Source organism: Gossypium hirsutum, chromosome D05 (genome assembly GCF_007990345.1).
Source record: "Gossypium hirsutum isolate 1008001.06 chromosome D05, Gossypium_hirsutum_v2.1, whole genome shotgun sequence".
Lineage (NCBI taxonomy): Eukaryota > Viridiplantae > Streptophyta > Magnoliopsida > Malvales > Malvaceae > Gossypium > Gossypium hirsutum.
Genome location: NC_053441.1, coordinates 24,183,086 through 24,202,373, shown reverse-complemented (window position 1 = coordinate 24,202,373; position 19,288 = coordinate 24,183,086). Strand labels below are relative to the sequence as shown.

The following is a 19,288-nucleotide window of genomic DNA, read 5'->3' as shown; positions in this document are numbered from 1 at the left end:
GTAATAAAGTAGATAGTTTTGTTTGATTGAAAATGTGGGCATATAAGTATTCTTCGAAGTAAAAAAAGGGTATAAGATACCCGCAATTTTATGCTTTGTGAAAATAGCTTTGGGCATATAAGTATTCAATCGAGTTGGGAGTTTTTTTATTTTTTAAGTTAATCTAATCTAATTTAATTTAATTTATTTTTTATTTTAATATCAGACATATTTCATATATTATTATTAATTAATTTCAAATCATATACTTTATTTTTTATTATATGTTATTTTAAAATGTACTAATAAATGATTTTCAGTAATGAAAATTTTAATTTATTTAATGGTTTTTTTTTATAATTAGATTACGTCACTCACTATATAGCTTAATTTATATTCTTAAGTAAGCAATTTTTTTTTGAAATAGTATTTTGAAAAAAAAAATATTGATATATGTAGTTTAAAGACAAATTTTAAAACTGTTTACAAATTTTGGTTTAATGTTTTATGTAATATATTGTTATGTGCAATTGTAATATATGAAATTTAATTTGATTTAATTTTGATAAATTGATATATGAAATCAGATAAATTTTGGTTTAATGTTTTATGTAACATATGAAGATCAAATGTTGCAATTTTTTTTTTTGAAAATATGTACTATTAAATAAGACATCAAAGTTTCATGTTTCTGATTGAACTAATAGTAAGTTTGATGCGTATAATTGTATTTAATTAAAATCTATGCATTAAATTAAAATTTATATATAAATTTAATATTAATCTTTATTTAAATGAAAAATAATTTTTAAAAGGAAAGTTAATTTCTTTCAAAAGAAAAAAAAAGTGTTTCGATGAATAATTTTGAAAATTTGAAGATTTTTAAAATGCTCAAATCAAAATGCTAGCAATTATAATTATTTTTTTAGATAAATAATTGTTCTAAGAAAAATAAATTATTGATTTTTACAAATTAATAAATAATCTAAAAATATTTAATAGGTATATATTATACTTTTAGAATTTTATAAATACTTTTAATAAAATACAGTTTTTTTTAAATTATATTAGAATAAAATAAAATAAAAAATTGGAAAGTTTAGCATAGTGAAACAATGTATATTAAATAAAATATTTTTGAAAAAATCAGGTGTAATTTGAAAAAAGGATTTGAAATTAATCATAGATTTTGAAAATATTCAAAAAAAAAAAAAAACGAAACAAGTAAGTCCTATTTTAGAATCTTTGAAAACTTGGATACAAATAAAATCCCTCCTCCATATCTCACCTCCAAACACAGTCTAAAAAAATTTCAAAATGGTTGAAGTTTGTGAAAAAAAATATTATACAACAATTAAAAGACACCTGATTATTTATTGGAAGAATAAATTTCTCAATTCAACTGAGTTAATTACATTCCACCGAGTTGATCCGGGCAGTAATTCATAATTTTAGCCATGCAACACCTTTAGTATTATACATATACATACATACATATATATATTCCCTTTATTTGCTTTGCCTAGTAATTATTTTGGTTACTTTGGTCCTCAAGAATTGATGTGATTCGAGATCCCATCGCAATATAATACTTTATAAATCGATTTCCATCGTAGAGGCGAGGTGCTTCAACTTTGGCGTCAGTCAATGCCTTCTCACAATTTGTAATTTCAGGAGCAAGAATGGATACATCATAATTTGCCGTCATGGGATCGTCAACTAATTCCGTAGATACCATTTTAAACGATTGGATTGCATATTTGTAAGCTTCCACGCAAGAATTAAGTGCTTTTAAAGTTTGGGGTGAACCCGGTTTCTTAATCATTTCTTTATACGCATCCAGCGTTGCCTTACCATTCGCTGCTCCTAGTTGCATGATAAGGGTTCCCAGTTTGGTCGGATCTTTCACCGCAACAGCTTCAGGGGTGGTAAGCACTTGCAGGCAGAAATTGCGATCAATTGTGTCGCCTTTGCAAACCCTTTTCACTGGTTTTGATGGAGTTACAGGAAGACGAACATTAACTTTTGGAAGAATTGCATTCGTCGGTGAAAAAGAAAGAAGAAAGAGAAATAAGAAAATTGTAGAAAAGAAGCAGTAATGGTTTGGGGGAGCCATTTTGTTGTTGATTGTCTCAGAAAATGTATTTCTAATTATTTATAGAGATAAAATAAACCTATTTTTGCAGTTGTCTTTTAATTGGAAGAACATCCATCATCATCATTTATAACAATCATGTTCAGTTACCAAAACTAAATTAACCAATTTCTGTTCTAAAATGGATGTTCAGCAATTCTGAATCTATTATTTGGGCAGTTTTCTCAATATGTGGCCAGAATTTAGCAGAGAAAATAAAAGTTGTACTACTTTGATGAAAATATGTGTATTCTTCTATTTTGAAATTTGTATGTAATGTTAATAAAAGAGTAAATAAATTCTAATTTTAGTTCAATTCATTCATTTAAACCCTCTGCAAATTTTGGTAAAATTTTGAATCATACTTTTCTTTTTTCCATAAATTTGTTATATATGAATTTTAATTTAGTGTAATTATGTACGTGAAACTTTAATTTTGATTTAATTATACACATTAATTTATTTATCATTTTACTAACAAAACAAGCGTTAAATTGACAGTTAAATTTATCATTTTACTAAATTAATATTAAAAAACGTTAGTTAAAGCATACGTTGACCCACTTAATTTGAAGAGTTTAGAAAATAATGATTAATTAGTAAATGAAAAAAAAAAGTAAATAATAAAAGGAGCTTTAGCATTTTGTTTGTTTAACATGGAGTTTTAGCATTTTTAGTCCATAGTTCCATATACACAAATTCAGTTTTTTGCTTTTGTAAAGTATATATATATATATGTAACAATTTGATTTTCAATGGTGCTAGAAGTGGTGGTTTTTGAATCTCATTATTCGATGGTTGAGTCAGTAAATATTATTTAATAAAATTTATGAGTTTATTATAGTGTATATTGCATTTTAATCTGAAAAATTTGCTAATTTGTTAGACAGCTACAGTACAAGTAGTTTGACTTGAAAAATGAGGTATCGGGATGTCATTTCTGTAAACCAAGTTCGTAAATATTTTCATTAAATATTTACAAAATTGTTATATAGGTGAATTGAATTTTGGTCCGAAATTTTTATTGAATTAATAGTTAATTAAGGTATAAGAACTAAATCGTAAAAACTGTAAAATTTTATTGGAATTGATTTTTATTAGTTAAAATGCTTAATTAATAAATGTTTGAGGAGCAAAGTGGCAATTAACCACTTTTTAAATAGTGGTGGACGGTTAAGTTTAATCGTGAATTTTATATTAAAATTATAAAATAAGTAAAACAAAACGATGGAAGGTAATTGTTTTTCATTTCACCTTCCTTCCACCGAAAGTTCATCCAAAGAAACCTAGGAAGCCAATGTTGAATTCTCAAGCCTTCGGTTTCTTGCATGGTAAGTGTAATCAAGCCCCTTTTTAGTAAATTTTATGTTTTTAAAATCGTTGTAGTTCGATTTAGTTAATTAGGTATTAAATCGTAAAACTATTAAAGTTTTAAAATATTACCATTGATGATTTTTGAGGTTTTTAATATTAAATGGTCGGATTTTAACCTTAGAAATACAATAGGACTAATTTATAAAGTGAAATTTGTTAATTTTAAGTATAGGGATTAAAATGTGAATATGTTAAGTTTGATGTAAAATTTCTGTAATTATGGTTTCTAAAGGGTTATAAAAGGATGGAATTGAAATCGGATTGAAAAATAGAGCTTAAATGTGAAAGATATGATAGTTTCGATTTTAGGGAGTAAATTGAATAAAATGTGAAACTTTAGGAAAATTTTGAAAACTGAAATTAAGTGTTGAATAATACTTTTTAAGGTAATTGGAACTAATAATTTGAAACGAATTACCGTGTAGATCAAGATTTGAGCTAATCAGAAGATAATCGAGGAAAATGAGAAATTGCAAATTAGTCCCTATCACTTCTTCTATTGTTGTTTGTATATGGTAATTTCATATGAGACTTATTTTATTAATTCATAATATGTTTGTGTTACATTGTGTAATTTTCTAGTTGTATTATTGTGATTATAACGTTTTTGCATCAAATGGACTCAATCGTAAAATACGAATTAAATAATAAATTTGAATAGGTATATGATATTGAATGAATGTGATCAGATATGTAATTGAATAGTATGTATGTGATGGTGTTATAAGGTTTAAAAATATATACGGATTGTTATTCGATGTATGAAAAGTATGTATACAGTTACAGGATTGAAATGATACAAAAACTGTAACGGTGCCTAAATGAATGTAGTAAACAATTAGAATATGAATGACATACCATTTAAGGTTCAAAAGAGTAATTGGGCGTTGGTCAGGGGTTTATATATCGATGACTGATATCCATAATGTGTTGCGGATTCTCAACAACTAGAGTAAGCAGCATCGAATAAAGTTGCAAAGGTAAACCTGACCCACAACTTGTGTGAGTAGCCAAATATCACAACTTGTGTGAGCAAATCAAATTATTCTTTATCGATGCTTGAGATCCAACACTTAATGTGGATTCTCGATAGCTTGAATGAGTAGCATCTAATAAAGCTTGTATAAGCAAATAAACTCTATAGTTTGTGGAATTAAAATAGAAATGAAATGGTTGAAAGGTATGATCATGAATTGAATTGTTGTGTTTATAGTCCGAACATTATTTGAATAGTATATGATGTATAATGAAATAGTTTTATATGTACTTGAATTGAGTTTCAAGGTTTTGTTGCAAATGGACTAACCCCTTAATGTACTTGTTGACGTACATGAAAGTAACAGGATGTCAAATGATTTCCATGTTAGTCTTAGCAAGTCCTAATTGTTTAAATTATTAATTGATCAAGGTAATGTAAGTAAAATTTTATCTATGAACTTACTAAGCATACTAAATGCTTATTCTATTTCATTTTCTATTTTCTGTAGTTGGCAATTTGCGGATCGGGAAGATTGGATCAATGCAGAGCTCACACTATCCAGTCTTCGTTTTGGTAGATTTTTATTCGTTCCAAACTTGGTTATGTGACATGTAAATAAGGCTTGTTTTGTACATATGTCTACTTTTTAATATTTTGAGTTTGAACTAGGAATAATGTGAATGCTTGAATGTTTGTCGACAAGTATATAAGTAAGGCTGTTAGGAGAGGGGCATGATATATACATATTTGATGTATTGAATGTGTAATGGTTGAACCAATGTGTTGAGAAGGTTTGGATATGTGATGCTTGAGTATAGATGTTATCCTAAGTGGTTGATTTTGGAACCTTAAATGGTGTTAAACTTAATTAGTGAATGAGTTGTGTATTAAATGTGTACTTTGGCATTTTTGTCAAGTAAAGGTAGAAGCTTAAATAACATGTTGGTTATGTGTAGATTGAATTTGAAATGTTAAGATGTTTGGTATGCCTTGTTTGAGTGATTGGTGAATATATATAAATTATTAAGTCTACCAAAATGTTGATTATATATGGAATAGCTTGTATGGTTTTGTGGTTGGTTAAAAGGATGAATCAACATGTGTTTAGATTGGTTTTATGCAGGTTTGAATGGTCAAATGTGCATCATTTGAGCCATTAGTTTGGTTTAGCATGAATTAGATACTTAATGGCACATTCTTGCACCACACGGGCTGGCATACGACCATGTGTCACACACGAGCTGACAACACACCCATGTGAGTACTGTAGACTTGGTAACTTTTGTTCCATACTGCCTTAGTTAGTTACGCGGCCCAATTGCACGACCATGTGACTTTTGGTAGAATTGGTGTTTTACCCACGCGGTCACATTGAGTTACACGGTTTAGGCACACGGTTGTGTTACCCCTGTTTTACACAATTGCCATTCTTTTTGTAAAAATTTCAAAATAGTCCCCTTTTGATTTCGGATCAACTCTAGAGATTTCGCAAGCTTAATTTTGACTTTTTATTTATTTATTTGTAAAGCATGATTTGTGTGTATGTATGAGATTCTTAAACGTTTAAATTGATATTTTGATTTAAGATTTGCATGCAACTATTTCGTCGTTTGTTGTAGCATCATATAACCCGGGTTTGACAATTAGAATGGGTATGGGGTGTTACAATATATTTTATACTTAAATATTTTATTTAAATTCTTTCAATATCGAGAAAACCTTTAGAGTTGATCGAGTAGTTCGATGTTTAAACAATCTAACTGTCTCATTTTACTAAAGGGTAAACTATGACATTAGTCACTAAATTATAGGTAAATTTTTGTTTTGATCACCTAACTAAAAAAAAGTTACAATTTGATCACGGAATTATTCGAAAGTTTTCATGTAAGTCACTAAACTATTTAAAAATAAATATTTAAGTCATTGGACTATTTTTTTTAAAGTTCTGCCAGTGAGCTCTATGTGACGATTTGACAATCGGTATGATGGATCAGTATCCATTGATAAGTAGAAGAGCATATGTTAGATCCAAATCAATCTAACGGTCAATGTTGAAGATCGACAAAAAAAACTGTTTGAAATTTAGTTCGCAGATTCGTAATTTTCAAAATTGTTTCATGAAAAAAATTAAACTACAGAAAAAAATGAAGGTTTTTGATTAGTACATGCAGTGTGAGCAGAGAAAGTCATATAGTATCGACTTTAACAATTTAATGACTTAAATGGAAACTTTAAAAATATTTTAGTGACCAAATTGTTACTTCTTTTAATTAAATGATCAAAACAAAAACTTACTCATAATTTAAAAACTAATGGTTTAATTAAACTTTCACTAAATCAGGGGCCCATTGCAGAGACATTGGGTCCATTTTTGTCAATCAAAGAACTGGGGATTATTCCAGCGCCCAATTCAATGGGTGTACATTGTTACAATTGCATGAATTGAACAAAAATTTGATTCGATTTTATGATCAGTAAAATGTGTTTATGGATGGATAGTAAAATCAGAAAGTCTACCATTCGGACGGATAGTAAAATCAACTCCAATAAGATTAGAACAATGATAACAATGCAGCAAAGAAATTAAAATTTTTACTGAAATAGGTTTAGAATTAAACGCTATGGGTGACAGTGAGACGAGAATAAAAACTTTATATTAAAATAGGTTAATTATATTTATATTTATAATGTATATTAAATAGTAATAAAAATAACTAATCAAAACCCATTAAGTAATAACAAAAGACTTATGTTGAAATAAAATCCAAATTGACATCAAATTTCGAGTTCAATTCTTGCATATGAGATGATATTCTAGAAACCCTTTTAATACATGATATTTTAAAAAAAAGGAATATATCCATGTCCAACACACCTAAGTTCGAGTAAGGAGTAACATAGTTGTACAACACTACACTTTACGCACTTTATAACTACTTGAAACAGATTTAAAATTGATTCAATATCCATAAAACTACATATTTCCAACTCATTCTGCTGAGTTTAGCTTTCTCTTGAGAACTAGCAACCTTACCTGTATCAATGCCCCGATAAACTTCAAGAACCTCCATGACGAGAGTATAGAACAGACCGATAGATGGTGGCGACATGGAGAAAACCGACAAGTGCTATAAGAAGATCATCCAAAAGGCCGACTACCCCCAAGATAGCTGTGATTTGACTCCAAGCATTTACAATATCAAGCAACGTTTGTTACCAAATGAATTTCTCAAGATAATTCAAGTGACATACCTTCAGGAATAATGTCTATGGGGCTGAATACGTAGATGGCACTTAAGAACATCTGTGCACAAAGTAAATTGATAAAAGAGAATTAGTTTCCATAAATGGCCGAGGCAATGAACTGAAACATAAGTAGAACAAATTGTTCATTTTCCTCTAAAAGATATAATTTAATGGCAACATAATGTTTATGTCGTAACAAATTCAATTACAACCTTTTGATGCTTGAAAATCGCATTAGGCATAAATGAAGGCATTCAAGTGGTAGAGCTTGATCCAACTCGACCTTGTTTATTATACTGTGGTCAAGCTTAAGTCCAAATCTAGGCTCATTTAGAAAATTAAGCATTAGTATGAAGCTACCATATCGTTAAATCGTCTCCAAGTACAGGTATTTGATATAGGAGTATCAGAACACCCTGACTCCCTTCTCATTCAATATTTTAAATTTGCGGAGTCAGCTAAAAAGAATATAGAAATAGGATACAGAGACATGTAGAAACTAAACATTCACAAATGCTCCATGGCCATGCTTACAAGCATAAAGCCACAGATTCTGCAACAAATCTAAGACATCTGGTAATTCAAGGGAAAAAAAAAAACTAAAAACAAAAGGCTCCATAGAAATCAATAAAAAATATCATCATATGAAAGCACAAAAAAACAGAGAGAAAAAAAGAAGAGTAATTCTCCAATGAATGTAGATGTGATGAGGTAAACCAACTTAACTGCAAGATATATACGAGCTCTGATAACAAGAGGAAGAGTTCTTTGAGGATCTGTTATTTCTCGTAACAATCTGCGAAGCAGAAAAGGAAGGTCTTGCAGTCTCTGCACACAATAAACCCGGAATCAGATATCAGATTAGAGTAGCTCGGCAGAAAAGTCAAAAACATTGGATGTCTTAACAACTGTCTACAAATTTTGCACTGATAGGTCAGTCCTAGGACAAATGAGTATGATGCATATAAATTATAAGCGCAAGAGAATGTTAACACCAAGAAAGTTTGAGTGGCTAGTTAATGTACAGATTACTGGAAACAAACTTAAAGTTTAAACATGCAGATCTGATAAGTGAAACAAATAAGTTACACCAGAAGTTTTCATGACATTCCTTGCATAGGCCAGAAAGACCCATTCATCCAGTCCTCATTTTATGTTTATTTATGTTAGGGACTACCAGTTTGATCATCCTCGCAAGTTTACTTTAATTTTGAAAGTTAAGATTATTACTGTATACCACAGTGTTATCAATTATGAGCAATGTAGTCACATCTAGTTCTTACTTCAAGTCAAAACAATAGTGACACTTTAAAAAAAAGAAAGAAAGAAATCCTTATTATCCAGAAATTTGATACCTTCTATTCCTTGATCAAGAGCATATTTGAATGAAATCAAATTAAAATAAATAGTCAAAGATTTCTTAATCAATGTATACACTTAGCCTAGGACTCTAATTACAGAAGAGATGAGTAAACAGTTCTACACACTTGTAAGGACCTTGAGCAAGAAAGAAAGAAGATGGAAAAAGAAAAAGAGTGAATAACATTCTGTTAAGTAAATACACAAATTGGAATAAGGCTATGTCACAGAATAAAGCTTGTTAAGTTGCAAAGCAATTCAATAGAAGCAAACATGCACATACCTGAATGAGACCATTGGATTGACCACCAAAGTAACGGTTGTATTTTTCAACCTTTTCCAGAATCTCAGCAACTGCTGGATTATGACGCTCCCTTAATGAGGCCTCACCAGGAACTAACAAAGTAATCTGACGCCGACACAGAGGGCATTTACAAGTTTGAAATGGGGATCCATGTTGCCAAACAAGCATAATACAGTTACCTAAATAATAAAAGGGAAACAGGTATAAGTATTTCATCACAAAACAATGATTACAAGATACAATCACGAAGTCCAAATTTAAGCAATCCTACAGTCCTAACAACATGGCTTAATTAATGTCATAACTACAGAAAATAAAGGCTTAAAAGCAATGTTACTCCAACTCTTCATTCTTTTCGAAATACCCTTGTACAACGCATATCCAGACATGGGTATGGGGATATGATCTTCCAAAGATCCCCCGAACACATGGAAAAACTTAGAAATATTGAACATACACTTGTACTCAACACACTCGATTCTTAGTAACATAGCTTAAAAGTTTGTAACTCAAGTAAAAGGAAGGTATATTATGTATTGGAATTGATTTCATAGCGGATGGAGATTGAAAGAGTAGATGGAAAGCAAAGGTTTATCATATATTGAAGCCATTTTAGGATCTGAGTCAGGGCAGCTGAATCCATCCCTACCTCACTAATTCGAAGAATTTTGACTATTTTCATCTCATTTCAATTGTCCATTTTGCCAACTAATTCAAGCAAATACCGAAGGAACTCTCTAATCCTACGAACCCTAATTTTAATTTGATTTTCTTAACTCTTGTTTAGCTTTTATCTGTCTCCTAACAGCATCAAATAAATGGCCATCAACAGTTTCAAAAAAAAAAAAACCATACACCTGGTGTAGATAAAATAAAATTCAATTTGAACATGTGAAAAAAAGGAAGGTGAAAAGAAAGGCACCGCAGAACCAATGAGAACAATTGGCTTGGCAAGGAACGTTAAAGTATCCATGGCAAATAGAGCAGCAGTCGTTGGGCGGAGGCCCCTCCATTGTCTTTGCCTCTCTCAATTCTGAATTCTAAATTCTGATTCCTTAACATCATCAAATACTGGAACCGGGTTTAGTATAAAAACAAGCAATGGAGTCTCCGTAAAAATCTGGGCCGTAGCCGTACCATTCGCTGAGCCCAATCAATTTCTTAATCACCAAGCATTCGCTTACTTAATACATTTCTCTCGGCCCAATTTGATAAAAATGCTGATTTTTAAAAATGTTTAGGGTTTTGAGCTGATTTCTAATATATTTAGAAAAATAGGTCGATTATGTAGAGAGAAATAGAAAACACGCTGACTTTTTGATGCATGTACGGTTTTTTCCAAAGTGAGTTCGCCACCAACTGTAGCAGCACATTCGCTAAAATTTGTCCCTTTTTAATGCATTTACCCCATCGAACCCGGACAGTTTGATAAAAATGTTGGTTTAAAAAAAAAGTTTTTAAACCAATTTCTGGGATATTTAGGGAAATAGGTCAATTTTAGAGAGATGCATTTTCACTAACGTTCAGTAAAAACACGTGCATAATTTTTACTAACATTTAGTGCAAATGTATCTTCTCTCTCCAAAATCGACCTATTTCCCTAACTATCCCAGAAATCGATCCAAAACTTTAAATTTTTTAAATCAACATTTTTATCAAATTTGGCCCATTTCTCTCTATATTAAGAACAATTTTCCATTTCAAATAAAAAATAAAAAATCATTAAATTGCAGTACCTCTTGGCTACAATTTTTAAAAAATTAAAGATAAATTAATATCATTAAATTTTTAATTGAGTTGGGTTACACCCACGAAACAAATACTAGTAGAGATTTCGTTGCAACCTAACCCAATATCTAGCAGACAATAATCAACCAACTTTTAGTGTCTTTTTTTGGGAAAAAATTGTAATAACCATGATCATCAAGTGAATATGCATATAAAATGTGTTTTAGATTTATATTTAATTGCATTTATCTAAAGGTGTTTATGGCGCGAATTTTGATTATATTTTTCATCAACACCTATTTTATTGTTTAGAAATAATAAAAATATAAAATTAAATTTATATTAATTTTAAATAAAAAGTATTATTATTTAAACAATAAAATAAGTCATTTAAATAGGCTGAGCCTAATAATTTTTTTTTTAAAATTTGGACCTCGACTCTGACCTTACTTGACTCATAAACATTTTTACTTTTATCTTCATTAGAAAACTAAATTTATTAAATCTTTTAAATAAAAATTGTTTAGAGATGAAATTTGATATTGATGTTAATTGGAAATTTAAAGGAGTTTAAACCATTTTTATTTCTTACCAATGAAAACAAAGGTGGTAATGTCAATGTAAGAAACAATTAAATCAAAAGTTTAAGAGATCAAAATTTCAATTTTTTAATGGGTTGAATTAATTAATTTGATAATTAAAAATACCGAATTTCCCATAAATCCAACCCAAAACTTTTATATTCATTTTGGTTCAATTTTAGTGGTTAGATTTCAAAACTCACAAAATCACTCATGTTTTAGGCTTATTTATTCGGGGCAATGCTATTAAACTTGTTTTACAAAATTTAAAAATTGGGCTTTTGAGACGATAAAAAAGAGAGAGTAGTTTTTGGATTAAAAGTAATAATATTGAAAAAGTTTGCTTTTATTTAAATATTCAATTTCAAATTTAACGAAACTTGGTATTGTTGTGGTTTATTTTTTTACTTTCCCCCAGTTGGAGAATTATTTCTTCCTTATTTATAAAACATGATTTTTTTGGTGTGACATGTTGGGGAGGTAACTAGGTGCCATGCATATAACTCAGGACGACATGTACCCCTTTTAAGTTTGACACGTATCATAAACATGTCTTTCTAATAAGATTCACACCCAGATATCATCATAAGTGCTCGAATATTCCGCCTCACAAGGTGGTGAGCTGTGTTCGCATGTCTTCCTCGCGAGGGGCTGATATTTCACCTTATGATACACATTGATATCCCACTCGCGAGATCATGAATGTGCCAATTAGGGGTCGGAATCCGGGTCACAAGGGTGTGTTGGCATGTTTTCCTCGTGAGAGACTGATACTTCACCTCGCCATGCACATTGATGTCCACCCTTCAATCTGGTTGTGAGATATTCTATAACATATATGATTATTATCCAACATTCAGACTAATATTTTCATTAACTAATAAAACAATTTCAAAAGCAAAATCCAAAAATAAATATATCCAAATTTATGCTTCTTTGTAATTAAGTGATACTCCAAAAACAAGCACACAACAAAAGTAGTCACAGTTTTACATCATACGAACTTCACAAGAGTTGTCATTTCCTTATTTTATTTAACTTTCAATATATAATATAATATGATATAACATATTATATTATGGAAAACACCATTTTCCATATTTGTTTTCTCCAACTCCTCTACCTGCAAGCAATGATCATTCTCATTAGTTCCATACAAAAAATTCAGAGTCAAAATAAAATGCAAACCCCGGAATATGTGCTTGTTTATATTATATAAAATTTAACACATTCGTATATATATAATTTTATTTTTGACACATTCGTACGTAAGGAAAAAAAAAAGTACCCAAGATGGAGAATCTTCTTGTCAGAGGGATGGGAGTAAGCAGATGGATGCTCAATGACATTGGGGCTAAAGAAATTGCGAGAGGCTAAAGCTTGAATAGCATTAAGCTCAGGTCCAGTCACCATGTTTGCCTGCTGAAGCCTCTCTATTTCTGCAATCTAAACGTTTTAATATAAAATAAATATCCAAAAATGTAATTATTTCTTTTTCTTATTCAAACAAACCCTTAATATAAGTTATTAAAACTTCGAAAATTATCGAGTAATTATCATAGGCGAAGCATTAAATCAAAACCAAAATCTATCCTTACACAAAAAAGCATTATCGAGAAGAGTTCAAACCCCAAATTATGTATCTAGTCGTTAGCAATAGTAAATGAATGCATGTGTCTTTTGAGGTAATTATGAAGGAAGATACAACGTTGTGTGTTGTAATATATTTACCTTGGTTCGGAGACAAACACTTTCATTTTCCAATTCGATTTCCTGTGAGATATGATATATAAATATAGCAAATTAAATTAAGTTATAATAAATGTCGTAAAAATTGGTAGAAAATTGGAAAAATATGTTAGAACAAATCACCCTTTTCTGCAAAAACTCTATTTCAGCTAGCAGCATTTCGTGCTGTTGCACCAAACAGAAACAAATTAAAACATATAGGAGAAAAATGAAATATAAATGAATTAAAGAGAAAAAATAATGAAAGTAAAATAAAGTTACCTTCTTGGACCTGATCCTAGTAATTCCTCTTTCAAGCCTGTTTTCTACCTGCTTTAACTCTTTCACAGTTAAGGAACTCAAGGAATCTCCCATTAGGTGCCTTCAAACAAACACAAATTAAAAAAAAATCCAAGTTTTTTATTTTAAATTTAAATTGAAATGTTAATTTGTGAAAGTAAAGTACCTGTTAGAATTCTGTAACATTTGAATCTGCTGTCTCAACTTGGCTGATTCTTGTTGATAATACTACATAGTACATACCCAGTTAATGAATCACTATACATATATACACGTATATGTATCATTCTTTTCATGCAAATGCTAACATATGATAGTATATATGATATACATGTATAAGAAATTTATATATACCTGAGCATTGATTTCAGTAACAGTGTTTGTGTTAGAAGTATCTGAGCAAGCCTTCTTGTACCTGTCTATTGTTGATCTTATGCTGCATCAAATAAAAAACAAAATTGTTAAAAAAGGGATACATATATATATTCGACTTTTTTATTTTTGGGTCAATTCTAGAAGTAAATTTCATGTACAAATGAATCAAACACTTCCAATCCAATATGGACATCTACTCTTAGCTTAGGGAAAAAAAATCACATACACTCTTAATAACATGGTATATATTCACACAATTTACATAATCCATGGAGGGCTCAATGTGGAAGGTTGGGTAGTCTCTAAAAACACACCTAACCAATGCCAACCATGCCTTAATGTGTTGCAATTGCACTTGAACTTGCACATGCATCACATGTATATTATATATATAGCATGTCATACCCTAATTACTCTTTCCTTGGAGAGGCTTTAGATTTTACCTTTTCTATATATTATATATATTGACCTCACGCATGTATAGTTCAAAGACCCTACACGTATACAACTTCATCGGAGACTGTCAATTGCTTGGGTTAGACGACCAAAAAACTGGACTATATATTATTATATTAAAAATTCAACCTAAAGTTAATTGATAATATATGAAATACCAAATTAACCTTAATATAACATCATAAACAATCCAATATACTAAACAAAAATTGGAATATGATAACACCATTTGACACTGACAATTCCAATCTATTTATGAAAACCACTTAATCTCACACGTGGACAACTTTACTTGGGGTTGGATAAGAAGGATATGTTAAACACCACTTGGCATTGCCAATCCCAATCTACTATGAAAACCAATGATCGTTTTAGTTTAATGTTCCATCTTTCGAATCCACCATTGATGACCTAGCAAGCTAGCTAGTCGTATGAAAACCCCCATCAATTGCAAGCGTTGGATCATGAAGGGTTAAAAATCACACTTAAAATATATATTCATGCATGAATTCTCTAAGATATATATTCACACTTAAGATTATGGTTGTATCTTCATCATAAAAATAAATTAAGCCTAACACTTTAAGCCTTTGTTTTCGAAACATTTTAACCTAAAATATATGTCATCTTTAAACTCCAATAAATAAGTATATAATATTGTGAAGCAACAAGAATGAAATATCACAAAGATAGCAACATGTTAGAATGGACCGTAATGCTTTTTCTTTTTCTTTTTTCATTCAACATAAACAAGTAAACAAAAACATTCCCAGACCAATGATTTTAAAAATGGGCATGCATGAAGAGTAAAAGATATCTGGGAATCTTAAAAGAAATGGTACAATGAAAGGCTCTTTTTTTGTTTTAATAAATCAATTTTATAGTATTTGAAATTGAAAAGGTGAGCATAATATATTCTTGAAATCAGAACAATAATTCATTTTTACTTCAAAAAATAGTTTAGAATCTTCAGAAGAAGAAGAAAAGATATTAAATAAATGATTTGATGAAGAAGATTACGTTGACCAATGTCCAAAATGAATGGAAATGTAATGGTTTTATAACTGTAGACAAACTGAAGTAGTACTCATAATCTTTAACCCATATTAGGAAAATAGCTTCTGACAACCCCTCAAATACCCAAAATTCTCACCCACTTTAACTTAACATTTGCCTGACTTTCTTCTTTCAGCTCTCGAAACAAAGCTTTTGTTTCATATGAAAAGTTGTTTCAAATCATGTGATTGACATTACACACACACATATATGAATGGCGTGAAAGAAAAACCCAGAAATTCAACCCGAATAATGAAAACAATATGAAATATATAGCATGAAGAGATGTAAATATATATATTACTTGTTGTTGGAGTACTCATACAGACGGCCTCGACTGGAGAAGACAATGAGAGCAACTTCAGCATCACACAGGACTGACAGTTCGTAAGCTTTCTTCAGCAGGCCATTCCTGCGTTTGCAAAAGGTAACCTGACGATTTGTTGTGTTTTCGATCCTCTTTATCTCTATTTTTCCTCTTCCCATTCTCTTTGATCACTTGTACCTGTAAATACTACCCGATCTGCCTGTTTAGAATAATATTTACCTTTTTGGAAATAGATGATAAGTATGAATCAATGAAAATCTGAGAAAAAAAAATGGTGTTTAGATGAAGGAAATTGAGAGTATAAGAAGTAGATCCATTTGTTTTGAGACGTAAATAGAAATAATAAAAACTGAAAAAAAAAGAAAAAACTTTTGGGTATGGAGGAAAAGTTAGCCATTCCTATTCCCATACCCTAGCTTCAATTCCAAGAAACTTACAAATCTAAAGGCCTAGTAAAATGAAAACAAAGACTTTTTGGTTTTTAATTTATTTCATGGATGTAATATTACTTTTATGGTTGCATATTATTACTCCAAAAAAAAAAGAGCTTAAGTTGAAGGGATTTTTGGAAAGATCTGAAACACAAGTAGGGAAGTATTCATGAAATATGGAGAAAACCCATCATGTATTTTTGTATGATTATGGTGAAGAAAAAAAGCAAGAAGGGAGAGAAATAGAACAGAACAGATCTTCATCATGCAAAGAAGTAGAAGGTTCTGACAACACAGATCTAAGAAGATGAGAAAAAAAGAAAGAAAGCATGCATTTAGGTAAAGAAATAAGAGTTAAAAAAAGTAAGTATATACATATTTAACAAGATCTAACTGAGACCAATTGTTTTTGTTTTTCTTCATTAAAAGAAGATGATGAAAAGAAAAGAAACGAAAACCCTCAAACCTGAGGTATTTTGGTAAGAGTTCCGGCCAATTCAGCTTTCGGAAAATCACGAATCCCAAAGAAAGCAAAGTGTTTTGAGAGTATATATTTAATAACTTTCCTCCGAGGAGGGTAGGCCTAAGCTTATAGGTGATATTATAGGGAGGGAGCTTAGAGAGATGGGGTGGGAGACTCACTCAAGTTTTCTGAGTTGGAAAAAGACCTTGGAATTGTAATTTGCCGAAAGGGTTAGAGAAGAGGGTGTAGAATTAGCAAAATGAAAAGAGCTTTGCAGGTGCAAATTCCCACCATTTTTAGCAATGAGGTTTCCATATTTTGTAATCCTTATTTAAAGTCCCTGAACTCACTAACGTGCCCTTCTCGAATCTTTTCTACTGTCTCCATTTAATGGGCGGTGTTTAGACTCAGACTCAACGTTCACACTCTCTATCTTTGCCTTCCATTTCTATGGAGTTAGGGTTTTGGTGCCATACACGTAGTCCTGCACTACGTACACTGTGTAATAATACCCCCACTAAGATTAGTCTAACCCCAGATCAAGATAATATTCAACAATTTCAGTACTACTACATTAGGGGACCTGTTGATTTTAGCTTGGTATTAATCTATCAAAGTTTATCAATATTTTTTAAAATATTTATAAATATATTTTAAGGTTTTGTTTAATTTGATTCCAAATGGTGTGTTTTGATGAACTTTTTTGGCCTCAATATTTTTTTAAAATTTCATACATATAGTTTATTTTCAATTTTATTAATAATATGTAAATATATTTCAATTACATATATTTATATGAAAATATTATAAAATTTAAAGTTATATATATTTAGTGTCCAATTTTTTTAAATATCAAATAAGTAAATATAAAATATTTTCAAATATACTGATTATTAATTATAGATGATTATAAATAAATAACCTAATTTAATAAAAATATTTTATTATAAATGTAATTATGATAAAAATACTAAAAAAATCAAGATAAAAACATTTAGAAAATAAAAATCTTAGACCAATTGATAGGGAACACTAAGTATTTGTACAATTAATATTGTCCAATATAGGCCGATCTGAGCTTATAGGAACAACTACCAAAATTGAAGCGATACGACATTGACATCATTTCATTTTACATTAAAATTAATATATTGTTAGTGTAAGCCTTGCAAGCCAATCGAGGCTTGCTTATATTTGATTCTATAAATATTATTATAGTTTTTATAAAAACTGCTAGATGCTTTTTATTCATGAATAAATATTTTCATATTCAAACTTGTGTAAATAAATCCCAGGAAACATTAAAGACTTTGCAAGAGAATTGTAAGGAAGTTATGCATCATAGCAGTGATTCCTAAACAGTTCCTGGTCATTGTACTTTTTAGATAAGACATCGACAGTGCTCAGAGGTCGGCATATGCAAGCTTCCTTGCATAGAATGCATGAGGTCCGCATTGAATTATAAATTTTATATGAGATAAAAGATAATTTTATTATTATACTAATTATATTTTTTTAATTTTTCAATGAACTTAAAAGAAATTTTACCATTTAGGGGGTGTAGGGACACTTCCTACACTCACTTGCATGTGCCCCAGGATGCACGTAAATGATCATTTAAGTTGAAGTATGACAATATGTGGGTTTTTAAACTATTCAAACTGGTGATAAAAACAATGTTCAAACATGAGCTTTAACTGTATATTGCGGTAACACTAATGCAATAATATCTCCAAAAATAATGTATCACACTCTCAAACGAAGCATACAAGGCATCACTTTATATGAGAGCTTATTGAATCGAAGAGGGTTGTTCTTCACACATTTGAACAAAGAAAGCATTAAAAATACAGTAGGTTTTCCATCCAACCTGGGGACTTTAGAGGGTCAACGAAAAAAATTGTATCTTTAATTTCATTGGCTATAAAAGGTTTAGAGATCATAATTGTTAGCCCTTGATTTTTAAATGTTTTGATATAACAAAATATTCCCTTAATCAAATTTTGTAAGATTAATGTTCAATTTTAAGAAATTATTTTCAAATGGTTTTTAAAAATTAATTAAACACTTAAAAATTTGCATAAGTGTTGAATGCTCCCAAAATTCCTTTAATTAATTAGTTCATATTTTGGTAAAACTTGGGCTATGGTCCAATACCCTTATTAAGGGTATTGGAACACATGAAGTTAGTAGCTTCAAGGGTATCGAACCCCTTGGTTGTAAGTGTCGATACATATAACTATGTATCGAACCTAAGCCTCGTGTGTTCCAAAACCTAGGAGGCTAAATTGTCTTTTGAATACTTAAGGGTATCAAACCTTAAATACAGAAGAAATTAACCCCAAACCAAGATGAATCAAAACACAATCTTAGGGTCTAGTATCTAAGGCTCTAACGACCACATTATTTTAATTAGGGCATTAGAACCTAAAGTCCAAGTATTGGGACATAGCCACTCGCAATTGCA

The 19,288-nt window shown here is 30.1% G+C and overlaps 2 protein-coding genes across 4 annotated transcripts; both read right to left on the bottom strand.

Annotated features, from left to right (window-relative positions):
* Positions 1-7,278: 7,278 nt before the first annotated feature.
* LOC107914051 (E3 ubiquitin-protein ligase RNF170) lies at positions 7,279-10,452 on the bottom strand. Its single transcript, XM_016842771.2, has 5 exons — positions 10,298-10,452; positions 9,355-9,554; positions 8,439-8,540; positions 7,719-7,770; positions 7,279-7,636 (listed from the first exon to the last, which is right to left on the bottom strand). The coding sequence occupies exons 1-5, from the start codon at positions 10,386-10,388 to the stop codon at positions 7,524-7,526; spliced, it is 558 nt and encodes a 185-aa protein (XP_016698260.1). The 5' UTR covers positions 10,389-10,452; the 3' UTR covers positions 7,279-7,523.
* A 2,149-nt stretch (positions 10,453-12,601) lies between these two features.
* Positions 12,602-17,029, bottom strand: LOC107914052 (agamous-like MADS-box protein AGL11). Of its 3 annotated transcripts, none has more exons than XM_016842773.2 (9): positions 16,825-17,029; positions 15,904-16,113; positions 14,067-14,148; positions 13,879-13,940; positions 13,695-13,794; positions 13,557-13,598; positions 13,416-13,457; positions 12,973-13,130; positions 12,602-12,807 (listed from the first exon to the last, which is right to left on the bottom strand). In XM_016842773.2, the coding sequence occupies exons 2-9, from the start codon at positions 16,083-16,085 to the stop codon at positions 12,804-12,806; spliced, it is 672 nt and encodes a 223-aa protein (XP_016698262.2). In that variant the 5' UTR covers positions 16,086-16,113; positions 16,825-17,029; the 3' UTR covers positions 12,602-12,803.
* Between the last annotated feature and the right edge of the window lie 2,259 nt (positions 17,030-19,288).